The 13,825-nt window shown below is 42.8% G+C and overlaps 1 protein-coding gene across 1 annotated transcript in view; it reads left to right on the top strand.

Annotated features, from left to right (window-relative positions):
• The first annotated feature begins 1,055 nt into the window (after window positions 1–1,055).
• The window catches only part of KDR (kinase insert domain receptor), a 44,987-nt gene continuing 32,217 nt past the window's right edge, over window positions 1,056–13,825 (top strand). Inside the window, 10 exon segments of the mRNA XM_070458058.1 lie at window positions 1,056–1,406; window positions 5,033–5,126; window positions 7,003–7,199; window positions 9,938–10,068; window positions 10,343–10,511; window positions 11,087–11,226; window positions 11,842–12,019; window positions 13,423–13,537; window positions 13,625–13,679; window positions 13,681–13,789. Of these exon segments, the coding sequence (XP_070314159.1) occupies window positions 1,340–1,406; window positions 5,033–5,126; window positions 7,003–7,199; window positions 9,938–10,068; window positions 10,343–10,511; window positions 11,087–11,226; window positions 11,842–12,019; window positions 13,423–13,537; window positions 13,625–13,679; window positions 13,681–13,789 (1,255 nt within the window). The 5' untranslated portion in view covers window positions 1,056–1,339.

Genomic DNA, 13,825 nt, shown 5'->3' with positions numbered 1-13,825 from the left:
GGAATCCGAGTTCTCTAACAGAGCCACGAGGAGTCGACACCTGCCCAGAGGGTCGAGAGGTTTGGCACAGACCGTTCTGGGTGCCCAGGGTCGGGAGCTTTGCTTCATTGCCCCTCCAGTGAAGCCCGCCGCTGCCGGCCTCCTTCCCCTCCGCCTAAGGGGATCCTGCCTGGAAGCTGTGCTCTTGAGAAGGCCCGAGAAGCGTCACGCTAGGGACTCCTGTTCAGGCCACACGGTGGACAAAAGCTCCTTTTCAAGGAGACACTCACACACGCCCAAGGTACGCCAGAGCCCTGGGTACCTCCAGCTCCCGGGAGGTCCGAGGTAGGTTTTTGGTGAAACGTAGGTACAGGGGGAGGGTCTCAGATTTAAATGCTTTAGAAGGCGAGACAGGTAACTTAAGAACGTTCGAAGCCATCAGGTGTAAGAGGAAATAGTGGGAACTTTGGATAACTGGGCAAGTGAATATTCGGACTAGAGGCATTCAGATTCAGATTTTTACAACCGTGCTGGCCAAGCAAAACACTCTGGAGTCTGGCTGGAGTCACCACCAGGTTGCGATCCTGCGTTCGCCTCGGCTCAGTATCCGATTCTCCCGGGTTGCTTCAACCTGCCGCTGAGCCTCGGCCCGTCCCCCAGCCACTTCGGGCGCGCGCGGAGCCAAGACTGTCCCAAACTTTGGCGCGCCTCCTGACGGCGCAGTGTTCCCTCGCCGCGCTCCCGCTGTTGCTCCCCAATATTTCGGGGTTCTGGGGGAGGCAGTGGCCAACTAAATCTTGGAGTGCCTCAGAACCCGCTGCGGGCTGCATTTTCTTTCTGCTAGATATGGGGTTGTTGCACCCGGGACGTTCTCCCTTGGGCCACTCTGGGCCAGACGCAGTTTTGGGCAAGTGGGGGAGATGCAGAGATGGAGTGGGCGTGGGAAAGCGGCGATCCACGCACCGGACCCGGCTGAGGGGCGGCGCTGGTCTCGAAGGGAAGCCCCGCCCTGCATAGCCCCGCCCCCGCGCTCTAGAGTTTCGGCTCTGGCTCCCACCCAGCACTGAGTCCCGGGACTCCGAGAAAGCCGGAGGTGTATGGTAGCGTTTCCTCTGCCCGCGCGAGGCATCACTTGCGCGCCACGGAAAGCCAGGAGCTGTCCGGCAGCCGGGATCATCCTCTCCGACTGGCACCGCAGACGCTCCTGCAGCCGCGGCGGGAGCTGGGGCACCCTCGCCCTGAGCGCCCCGAAGCCCTGCGCGGCTGCGCACGTTCCATCTCCGCGCCTTTTTCGCGGAGCAGAACCAGAAAGAGAACGGGCGCCTGATTTCTGGGCATTGCGCCCGGCGCGAGGTGCGGGATGGAGAGCAAGGCGCTGCTGGCCCTTGCTCTGTGGTTCTGCGTGGAGACTCGGGCTGCCTCTGTGGGTAAGGAGCCCACTTCCTAGAGAGAAAACGGAGAGATCGGGTGCGGGCGGAGAGATAGGGATGAGGAAGCAGGACCTCATCGGGACTGATAGAGCTGGAGAGGTGAAAGTGGCTTGACACTGTGTTCTTTCCTTTACCAAAGAGGAAACTGAAGCCCAGTGACTGATCCAAGTTTACCCAGAAAGTTGGTAGTCTCTTGAGCCTAGTTCCATCTCCACGACTGTTTTCCGACAGGGACCTGGGCTGGAGAGTGTCCTGCAGAAGCCTATACACCCTCGGGCTCTTGGGAGGCGGGAGTGGGAAGGCGCCCCGGGCTGGCAGGCAGGAGCTGCTCCCGCAGGCGGGAACAGGCGGTGAAACCTTGTCCGGTTGCGCGCACCATCCTCGGCTGAGCGCGGGGAAGGAAGCCGTCTGGGAGCCAGGAGCCAGCTTGACCGGAGGGCACCCTGCGCTCAGCTCTGCCTCTGTAGGAGTCGAACCGGGACCCCGGGCTGATGGTCGGATGTTCCTTTTTGGTTCGAGCTCATCTATACACACCCATTGTATGAGGTGGGGTCCAGGGGAGAGCGAAACTTTTCCTTCTTCCTGGTGCAGGATGCCACTCTCCTCGCGGAGAGAAAGGGGAATGGGGCCTTGGACCCGGGGCTGTGACAGCTTCCCAAGGTGTCTCCAAGTAATAGACACCTTCTTATTGTAAAACAGTTTAACATCTTTCAGAGCGCTTTGGTCTTTTGGTCTTTTGGACAGAAGTTCACGTTCTGAAAACTCTCTGAGCGATTTGGTACTTAGATTGGGTGCCACTCGCCACCCTCCTTGCCGTCTAAAATTTCTCTCCTTCAAGGTTAGGAACACACATGCCCTTGTTGCAATAAATTTCCTTTCTCTCTCTCCCTCCTTTCTCCCCCTTTTCCCCTACTCCGCCTTTCTCTCTCATCTCTCTGTAGCCAGTTTGCTGGTTTCCAGATTTTCACTCTTCGGAGGGCCAGAAGGAAGAGGGTGAAAAAGCAAAAAAAAAAAAGCATAATTCAGGGGGAAAGTCTTATAAAATTAAAATTCCTTATAAATTAAAGTATCACCTGTCTTTGTTTTTTTTAGGACACTCACATGCATATACAGTAACAGGATCATCTGTCTGTAGTTACTGAATTTTCTTAATAATGACTTGGTTCATACATGCCAGCTCTACCAGGGACACTCGTTTGTCCCTGACAGGACCTCTCTCTGTCTCCCTTTAGGGGGAGAGAGTGGAGTTCTGGAACTTGTGGTTTGTTCTGCATTCCCCAAAGATGTGAGTTGCTTTTAAGCCTAGGGTGTTCCATAGCACAGCAGTAGGAACTGTAATCGGGTTGCCCTGAACATAATGATGAGGTTGCCCTTTTGGAGTGTGTGACATGCTTAATTGGATTGGGCTATAATTGATGCCATCAAATTTTAGAGACAGAGGCACTGTTGTTTTTCCTTCCTGTCTTTGAGCTGGAAGGGTAATAGTGCACAAATGAATTAATTTTGGTTATGGGATTTGAACATAGAAGAGCTTTTTATTGAGTAGCAGTGTATGTACTTCTTAGAGTTATTTCTTTAGAACTTTCTGAAAAGCAGAACTCAAACCTGCCAATGAAAATGAATGAAGCTTATTGGAGCAAAAAGAAATTGAGCGTTGGTCTACATGTCTGAATTTGAAGTTGTCATTATTGATAGCCTTGTAGAATAGTTTTTTGTTGGAGATATGTCTCTAGAATAGTATGATGTTGTTTTGATTCCCTGTGAATGGAGAACTTTTTTTTTTTTTTTTGACATAGGAAAGTGTGTTCAGAGTGTGTGATAATCTGTGGAGGTGATTTACAAGAGATTTTCAGGAATGTTTTATTTTGGTGATGGTGGGAGCATAGCTTATTTAGAGCTTAGTCTTTACTACCATTTTTTTCTCTTGTGAATGTACACAAATAATAGATTGTTTCTCATTTGGGTCATCATCTGAATTGTATTAAGTTACTGTTTTTGACACGATTCTCAGCTGAGTGTTTCTCCGTCACACTTGATGTCTGTGCTCATCCAAATGAGTTGTTTTCATTTTCCTTTTCTTAGATGCAGCAGGGCTCGATTATTGGAAGACTTTTCTTTTGCTTTTAAACATTTTGCTTTACTGTTTGCCTTCTTTGGGGGTGGTTATTTCCTTCATGTTGAAAAGTGCTCTGCTGATTAACTGAATGTGACCCCCCAGACCGCAGGTATCCAAGAGTATGCCTGCCTCACCTGAAATGCTTGTTAAAAGGCAGATTTGTAGGCCTAGTCATATTCTGATACATGCTAAACTTTAAGACTGCTGCCCCTGAAACATGTCAGGTCCAATGCCTATTAGCTTCTGAGATTTATTGATATAACAATTTCCAGTTTTTAAAATAAAATTTGATATTGAGCAACAAATCTATTAACAACATATTTTGCACATCTGAATGAGCGTATGAGAACAGTGTGATCAGTTTATTTTGCCTGCAGCTGTTCACGCTGGGGTCCAAAGAGTTAGTGCTCTGCACATTTACACTAAATATCTGTTCATACTTGTTTTTTCATACTTTTTCATATTTGCTAATACTCTTTTATTTGCTCAACAATGTGAATCCCAGTGTAGGCCTATAGAGTCATTTGTTCTTAGTGGATGTGAGTTAAGGGTCATATGAATCTTGGGTGCTTACCTAGCATCAGTCACTTTTTAAGGTGATGTTTTGAAAATCTGGATATCAATTAAGACCCTAGTATGGTGGACAGTTTTTCTTTTTCTGATGCTTTTTTAACACCTGGTAGCTCTTTGCATTTAGTTGGCAGGGAACCCAATTTTCTTGCTGTGGAGTGACCCATGGCAAGGAAACTGTGTGGTGTATTTAGGTAGACACTTTTCCTGTGTTCCAAGTTTGGTGTCAGGACAAGCTCAACACTTTGATCAATAAGTTGAGATTCCCCAGTTGCAGTTCATTAGCATTATCCTTTTTAAAGTCCTGTTCCCTGAGGAAAAGTACATGCATGTTATATGACATTGGAAAATGTTTCTTTTCTCAATTCCTCTCACCTAGTTTTAATGGACGATTGTTCAACCTTGGCAGTTCAGTTACCAGAGTAAGTGCATTAGAAAATTGATAAAGGAGAATAAGACAAGGTCATGGACATCTGTGCCCCCACCAAAGTACATCGATGGACTAGGTAGAACTCGCTCTATGTAGTACTCATTAATCAGCAGTTTGGTCAAATGTGTGCATCCTATGTTTTATAAAAAAGTGTCTGTGGGTCCTTTCCCAAAGGAGTGAGGTCATCTGATGAAGGTTCATTTGGTTTCAATGTCCCATATCCTTTTGTAAGACCTTGAAGTTGGCAGTGCGGGAAAACAGGAACTCCACCCTTGCTCCATGAATTGCAGAACTGTTGTGTTGGTTTATGACCATCTGCCCATTCTTCCTGTTATGACACAGCTTGTGAACTTTTACTGGGAATGGTGAAAAGTAAATTCACAAGTTTTGCACAATGAACTGCTGAAGAGGCCTTTTAAAGTATAGAGTGTGCATTGTTTATGGAAGGTGTTTCCTATTGGCCCTGACTCAGTGGCAATTACATTCATTTATTTAATTTGTTTCTAGGTTTTTCTAGTGTTTCCCTTGATCCACCCAGGCTCAGCATCCAAAAAGACATACTTACAATTATGGCTAACACAACGCTTCAGATCACTTGCAGGTAAGGATGCCTTTTAGATTCAGATTTCCTGTGTCAAATATCTCATTGTTTATTAAAGAAAAAATAATTTTCGTACAGCAGAATTGTAATAGAGTCGTTGTAATTGTTTATAAGTCGTGAGGTTTCTAAGAACTAATGTAGTAATGAAAACATGAGAAAGGTTTTTCTCCCCAAAATTCTGTGCAATTTTACTGATATTTTTTTCCCCTACTATCCTCTACCAACACACACACACCCTACTAACCATTATTGATAGTGCCTGGCATGTGGTATGTTCTACCAAGGATGTAGCCTTAGAGTTAAAGAAGTTTTGGGACATATTTGTTATTTTCAGCATGGCTCTTGGACATCTGTTTAACATTTTTCAAGAACTTTATTTTATGATAAATTCTGACTCTAGTAGCAATTTCATATTCGGTCATTAATATTACTGAGTGAATCTCATCCTCTGGCTTGAGGTTCTGACATGTCTGTCACTCACCAGCTAGCAAGAAGTCATGCTCTTGATTCTTACTCACTGGGAAAATAGGTCTTCTTGACAAGAAAAAGAGGCTTTTAAATTTTGCCTTCCAGCCCCTAACTGCAGGAAGAAAAGTAAGAAACCTTAGGGTTTAATGTAGTGATTATGCTTGTCAGACCCAGAGGCTTCTCGGGACCAGGGTGGCTTTGGCAGAAATGATGGGTGGAGGTGACCTTGCTCTCTGCAAAGAGTGCTGAGGGTCCACAAAGAACCTTGGGGCGCTTGTTGCCATTGTTTCTGCGTGATGAATGTGAAGTGTTCAGCATGATGACACCGATCTATTTTAGCTTGCCGAGTGTAAAGGCTACTCTAGTCCCCTTACCAAGGGTAGGTCACCAATACCCAGCCTTTGGGGAAAAAACATAGGAAGAGGTGCTATTGGCCTAGCTTTGCTATTTCAAGATGCATTTCTCCATAGATTTTCCTCTTAACCACCCTTGACAAGAAAGGCTATTTGAAACCCCTGAGATTCTGTACTCCCTTTATGTCGTGAAAAAAGTGATGGAGTATGTTAAAAGTAACTTCATTAATGTCGCTGCAACTTGATGTCAAGTTCACTAAAAAAGGATCAGCAATATTACATTTGTCTTCACGTTGACCATCTTCTTTGGGGCTTTGCAGAGAAATTCTGCAATGAAAGTAGTCTGTGCTTTAATGCTGTCCTTTCAACGTCCTGTGAGGCCCTTAGACAGTTGCGTTCCCTTCCATCCTAACCTCACCTCTTACTCTCCTGACTGCCCACTCTTCTGTAGCTACTCTGGGCTCCTTGCCATTCCCCTAACACTCCAGGTAGTAATCCACCCCAGGGCCTTGACGTTGCTGTTCCCTTTGCCTGAAACTCTGTCCCCCTCAATGTACCTACGGCCCACTTCACCAAGTTGCCTCCCTCCAGAACTAACCCTTCACTTGTTTCTTTGCATCTTCTAAATTTCCTCATAGTACTTATCACTACTTTTATACAATATATTTTATTCACTTTTTGAACGTTTTAGCTTTATTGAAGTTTATTTACTATTTTTTTTTTTTTTTGGGCCAGTGTCTTTCAGTTAGACTGAGGTTCCATGAAGGCACTGATTTTAGTTTGGTTTGTTCACTGCTGTATTCTCAGTCTTTACCAATGTTTGGCACTTAACACATGCTTAATAAATATTTGTTGAATGAATGAATGAGTTAGTTTCTGAAATTAAGGCTCTACCTTTTTGTCATTGTGTCCATAATATCCTGTCATCACAGGTAAACGGTTGTGAATCTGTCTGTTGAGGAGTTTGTATAAGTTGGAGAACTAAACCTTCTATTTTCTTAGAAACAGCCTGATAGGCATTTCACTTAAATACTTGCTTGGAATGAATTTTTCAGGGGTCAGAGGGAGTTGGACTGGCTCTGGCCCAACAATCAGAGTGGCTCTGAGAAAAGAGTGGAGGTCACAGATTGCAGCGACAGCTTCTTCTGTAAGATGCTCACAATTCCAGAAGTGATTGGAAATGATACTGGCGCCTACAAGTGCTTCTACCGGGACACTGACGTGGCCTCCGTTGTTTATGTGTATGTTCAAGGTAAGTGGTTAAATGCCGTTCACTTCTCAAAGTGAGTTACCAGTTACAAAGCGCAATAGGTGCACAGAATTGAGGACAACAGCGGCTCGCTCTGAAGGCTGTCGGCCAACAGGAGCCCGTAGAATTCCTCTCTCCCAAGGCTTCCTCTGAGGACAGGATTCTGTGATTTGTTCTGCAGCTTGGGCCCTGTTACACCTCTTTTACCCAATTAGTTCGGTTCTGATCTTTGTTTCTAAGGGAGCTCTGTGTTCACAACTGGCAATGGAGATTTATAAGAAGCCTTCTGATGTTTGAGGGAAAAAACCCTGAAATCCTTGAAAAGGAAGATTCAGGGATGAATTATGGACCAGTTTCTGTGGAGAGATAGGTTATCTACAGCAGATTCAGAGATTTCCCCAAGAATGCACAGGGAATCAGCCAAGGGCTCTGGAGCTTTTTGTTCATAAGAACTTTCCCCCCCTCTTCTTACACTTTATAAAAAACAAGTTTCCATACACTCACGCATATGAAGACACTGACTCAAAGAGCCTTTTGAAGACAGGATTTCTTTCCTTTGCTTGTGTGGTCTGAGATCTTGGATGACGTGCCTTCTTATCCTAGAGTTTGCAATTTGGAATTTACACTGTGGAGGCCAGCTTACCATCCACGTAGGGTAAAATACATGTCACGTGTATTTAGTATTTATAATCTGAGTTAGTCTTTCCTTTGTGTTTCAAAAATCTTATATTAACTTAATTTTCCTGGGAAAACTGACTTAACTAGTGAGATACCAATCATGTAACTTTGGTGAGTGTTAATTGTATAGTATAGTATTTTGCTTAGATATACTAAATATTTTTCTTTTCAGTAAAGATGACATAATTTTATTTATACATTTGTATACCTCTGTACATCCCAGAGAATCTGAAGCAGGTGAAGATGGCTTAGACTTTTTTCCAGAAGCATCTTTTACAGAACAGGGATTTCATCAGCTTTGGGAAGCATACTTGCACGTTTCCATTTCCATTTCATTAGTGCAATATGGTCAGTGCAGTGGAGAACCATCAAATAATGTATGTCACTCCTGGATTTGCACAATATTTGAGAATTACTTTTGTGCCGGGTAAGCACAATCCAGGATAGATTCTGTGTCCTCCTTCCTTCTGCAGAAGTTGAAAGAGACAAGGCTCAGATCTTTGAGAATTTCTGGCTCCTTTTGATCTGGCAGTCTTGGGAGATCAGGCTTTCTCAGAAGATTGCAAGGATTTCCTGCTTTCAGGCTGTCTGGAAATACTACTAGATGAACCTCTCCCATAATATCTCGTTATTTCCTTCTCCCCAAGTCAGGAAACCTGGAGACATGCAAAAATTCATTTCATGAGTTCCAGTAAATATTTTATTTTGAGAGGATGGGTGGTTGTTTGGGTTTCTTTTGTTTATTTCCTTTCTGGGGGGGTACTGAAATAGAATTGATTTACTGAATAGCTTTAGTCTTACGTCAAGGGGTTAATTTAGCTTTCAAAGACTTGCTGTATAAGCAAGCTATGCAATATTTCATAGCATGTAGCTGAAAGATAGGTAATATTAAGAAGTAGCCACCTCCAGCACTGTTTATTTGTACACTGCCTGTCTTTGAGAATACCATCAAATTTTACTTCCTTTCTAAGCCTAGTGTTGTAGGAGGTGAGTTGTCCAAGATTTAGGTCATGAAGTTTAACAATGGAAAAGAAAACATTGAAGTATTCCCTATGGATAGTCCTTTAATATCCCCTCTGGTCCCCACCTTACTTCCTTAGTCTTCTGACCCCATTCCCTCCAGCAATGATGGAGCCAGGAAGTGGGTCTTGGCCTCGTAAGATAATGGCTGTGGCATGTGGTGGCCTGGATTGGCTGCCTTTCTGTGTTTTCCAGCTGGGAAGGAAATCAAACTTCTGCTGTTGCAGGGAATTAGCTGCTTTTCCCCCTTTGGTTTAATTAACTGTTTCTTCACTTGGACCAGCGACCCTGAAGAGCTCTGAAAATGCTTGGTCAGGTGTATTGGGGGTATTGGTATGACCCATTATCTCTCAGAGATTTCAAGCATGACTTTACCCCAACTCTGTCCCTGGGGAAAGGAGTGGTTTCCCAGCAGCATACTAACATCATATGATCAATGTTTGAACAGCATTAAAGTCTCTTTTGTTTTTTTCTCAGTCTTTGCCATGATGGTCTTTCGTGTTTTGGTCACTGAAAATATTAATGACTACTGAATCTTAAACTAAATGCAATAACTATTAAACATTACCTTATACAGGATCTTATATTTACTCTTCACAATTTTAAAATACATAAGCTTTCTCCTGAATTAAAAATGGTTAGTTATTTCTTTATTTTAAAGATCCTTTGGGAGCCATTAATCTGCTTTCATGACATATTATTTGCTTAAAGAGAAAGAACATGAATTTTTTTTAATATTAAAAAACTTGATAGGCAAACCATACAGATTTAACTTTAAATTTACTTTAAAATTTATGTATATGAGAGATGTATAATGTATACGAAAATGTTTATGAAAATAAAGACATGCGCTCTTTCACTTTGAAAGAACTGTAGTGATCAACCTGCCAGGTTTCTACCAGACGACCTACCTCCAGATTCCCTCGCCTAGGGAGAAATGTTTTTCCCAGTCATTCATTTCTCTGGTTAGGGTTTATGAACCTGAAAGATGACCAGCTTTTCTAGTAAATGCCATTAACGAATGAAATTACATTCTCATTTAGATTACAGGTCTCCGTTTATTGCTTCTGTTAGCGACCAACATGAAGTTGTATACGTCACTGAGAACAAAAACAAAACTGTGGTAATTCCATGTTTGGGGACTGTTTCCAACCTCAATGTGTCACTTTGTGCAGTAAGTTACATCTCCTTCCATCATCTCTTACCTTTAATTTTTAGCTAATATTAAGATGATTAGCCTGCTTATATTGTAATTTTATGTGTTGTATATAGTATATATTATATAACATTAAAATCAACAATGAATTTTAAAGGAAACTTTAGGAAGGGTCAATATGACAATAAATGAAACCAACTTGTAATCTTAAAATAAGATGAATTCTTTAGTGTTCATGGTTTTCACTTTGGGATAATACGATTAAATATTTGATATTGCTTTTTCTACCCAGAGGTATCCAGAAAAAAGATTTGTTCCTGATGGGAACAGAATTTCCTGGGACAGCAAGAAAGGCTTCAGTATTCCCAGCTCTATGATCAGTTATGCTGGCGTGGTCTTCTGTGAAGCAAAAATCAATGATGAAAGCTACCAGTCTATTATGTACATAATTGTGGTTATAGGTAAGAGGACAATTCCTTTTTAATCTTTAATATTAGATAATAAAAATTAGCTTCTTATATTAAGATCCTGGAAGACGGAAGATATTGAGAAATATATTAATTCAAGATTTAGTGCTAAGCAGTTCATTACATCCCCTCTTTCTCTATCCAATAAACCTATGTGCAATTGAGGTTTTCCTCCTTTCTTATCAGGAGCAAGGATGAATAAGAGTTCTATTATAGGAGCATGTTTTATGAAAAATTCAATGTTCGAGCATTGCTTGGCATCAATTCTTTTTAAGCATACCTATTTTATGGAAAGTTCAGTAACTTTCTAAAGCTGGACCCAGTGACTATTGACTTCTCAGATTTTACTGCTTTTCTATCCACTGGGCTACAACACATTGGAAATCCGTTTAGAGCTTCTTTGTGAGTCTCTGTAGACCATTTTTCCTGGGAGTTCCCAAGGTTTGGGGAGGCCCTCAGAGGAAATGATGTGACACATTTTGAAGATGCATCATTTCTGAAAAAATGTGAGCCAAGTTATAGATTTGGTTTCCCTCTCACTTTCCCTTTTTCCAATTTACTTGCTCCAGGGTACAAGATCTATGATGTGGTTCTGAGCCCCGCTCATGGAGTCGAGCTGTCTGTTGGAGAGAAGCTCGTCTTAAATTGTACGGCACGAACTGAGCTAAATGTGGGGATCGACTTCCACTGGGAATACCCGTCTTTGAAGGTAACACTAACAGCCCAAAGCCAGACCGCCAAATACTTTGGTAATAAGCTCCACTGAAGTTTGCTTGAGAGAGACAGGGACCTCTTTGGCCAGATAAAGTTAAGGGCCTTAGCTCACACTAACACACACACACACACATACACATACCTTTTAAAAGAACTACAGGACATACGGCACCCATAGAAAGAAAGAGGCAAAATCAAGAACTCTGTCCAAGCTGTGAAGATTAGTTTTCTTTTGATGATTATGTCTTTCCAGTTTGCGTTATTCCTCTGTTCTCCAAAGTCCTTGATCTATTTTCCCTTTAAGGAAATCTTTTGCAAGAAGTGGCATGAGACATTCTTCTCCTTAGACTGTGGTCATATTTCCTTGTGTTTCTGCAGTTTATATTTCTCTCATTCCTGTTATGTGAGGTTTTAAAATTCCTAATTCAGTTGATTCTATTTATTTCTCCTAAAACCAAATTTAATTGTCATCTGCATAATGTTAAAAGTTCAGAAGTCTCTATTATTAGCATTAAATAGTGTTCACCAAGGGCCAAGACTTTTGTGGGTATCTAGAAGCTATTGGGGAATGTTATGCTGGCCTTTGGAAGTTCAGTAACCTCTTTTTCAGCATCAGCATAAAAAACTTATAAACCGGGACCTAAAAACCCAGTCTGGGACGGAAATGAAGAAGTTCTTGAGCACCTTGACTATAGATGGTGTAACCCGGAGTGACCAGGGGTGGTATATCTGTGCAGCTTCCAGTGGGCTGATGACCAAGAAGAACAGTACGTTCGTCCGGGTACATGGTAAGCCAAGATTGCCTTGGAAATTATGCTCTGCCTTGAAAAGTGAGGTAATTCAAATAAGTTTAAGCTAGTTAAGTTAAGTTAAGCTAGTGAATCCTATTTTGTTCATTCAGAAGATGTTTTTGAGCTCTTGCTAGGACCTCAGGGTCAAGAACATAGCTTGGGTTCAGAGCCCAGCTTTAGAGATGAAATGAGCTGATGCAGGAAGTGCTCACTAAATATTACTTGTTGCTGCTATTCTTATTATCACTATAACAAGCAGAGGGTTTTTATCTAAGATCATTTTACAAGTTTTGTTCAATTACAAGGCTGAGAGTCTTCCTTGAATTGCAAGCATAAGCCTTACAATTGGTGAAAGCTATATTTAGTTAGTTTCTGTGGGGCTTTGAGAAAATAACTTAATTTCCCATTTATTCTCTTTCACTCACATAAATGTCTCAGTTTAGATGATAATTTGTATGGCATCTAACTTACAGGCCTTTGTAAAAGCTTGGATTTTATAATATGGGAATGCAAGACGGGTTTTGAGCAGAGAGAGATGTGCTCTGGCTTATGTTTTAATAGGATCACTATATAAGCTTTTTTTTTTCTGATGTGAAATACTTTAGGGAAGTAAGGGCAGAAGTAGAGAGGCTAGTTAGAAGGCTAATTGCAGTCATCCAGCTGAGAGATGGATGGTGGCCTGGGCAAGGTTGGTGGAAGTAGAGGTGGTGAGAAGTGAACTGATTCTGGATATAACTTTGGAGATAGAGCCAGTAGCATCTGCCTGTTGATTCCCTGCCTGTGGGATGTAGAAAAAAGAAATAGAAGATGACCTCTTGAGTTTTTAGTGTGAGCAACTGAGTGAATGGTAGTTTTCTTAACTGAGATAAGGAAGGTAAGGAGGGGAGTAAGATTTGGGGACCCAGGGTTTGGTGGCTTCATTTGGAGATGCCTGTTAAACATCCAAATGGAAACTTAAGATATTAACCTAGATCCCAGAGAAGTTGGGCCAGGAGATGTAAGTTTAGGAGGAAGGTAATGGATGAGAGGAGGTGTCGACACAGAGAAGAGGTCTGAGGACTGAGTCCTGGTGTGCATGGGGTTACGTGTAGGGTGTGAAGGGACCGAGGAGAAGGAGCGCCCAAGGGCTCCTGGGGGACGCAGAGAAAGCTTCACAGAGAAGCAGATGCTTGGACTGAGTGAGATTGGAGTGCTCAGTGGACTTGCCAAGTAGACTGGGGGAGAGACAAACGCTGGAGACCTGGGGTGAGAGGGAAGCTGGAATGGGACCTGTGGGAGTGTGGGAACCGCAGCGACTCAGACACACAGCTTTTGACTCTTCACTTGAAACTCTTCTTAGAAATGGCCGTGTCTAAGAAGTTGCCATCTATGAGAAAAAAATTATCTTTATTTTCTTCCAGAAAAGCCTTTTGTTGCTTTCGGTAGTGGCATGGAATCCTTGGTGGAAGCCACCGTGGGGGAGCGTGTCAGAGTCCCTGTCAAGTACCTTGGTTACCCTCCTCCAGAAATAAAATGGTAATGACTGGGAATAAATGCAGAGCCTTGTGCCACATGAAAACAGATCCTCAGATTGGACTAATTCCTGGAATTTTTCCCCCATAGGTATAAAAATGGAAAGCCCATTGAGTCCAATCACACAATGAAAGTGGGGCATGTTGCTGACTATTATGGAAGTGAGTGAAAGAGATACGGGAAATTACACTGTCATTCTTACCAACCCCATTTCAAAGGAGAAACAGAGCCACATGGTGTCTCTGGTGGTGAATGGTGAGTCCGTTCAGTTTTCCTTCTCTGCCCCAGTTC

Source organism: Odocoileus virginianus, chromosome 29, assembly GCF_023699985.2.
Source record: "Odocoileus virginianus isolate 20LAN1187 ecotype Illinois chromosome 29, Ovbor_1.2, whole genome shotgun sequence".
Lineage (NCBI taxonomy): Eukaryota > Metazoa > Chordata > Mammalia > Artiodactyla > Cervidae > Odocoileus > Odocoileus virginianus.
This window is presented reverse-complemented; position numbering and strand designations above follow the sequence as displayed.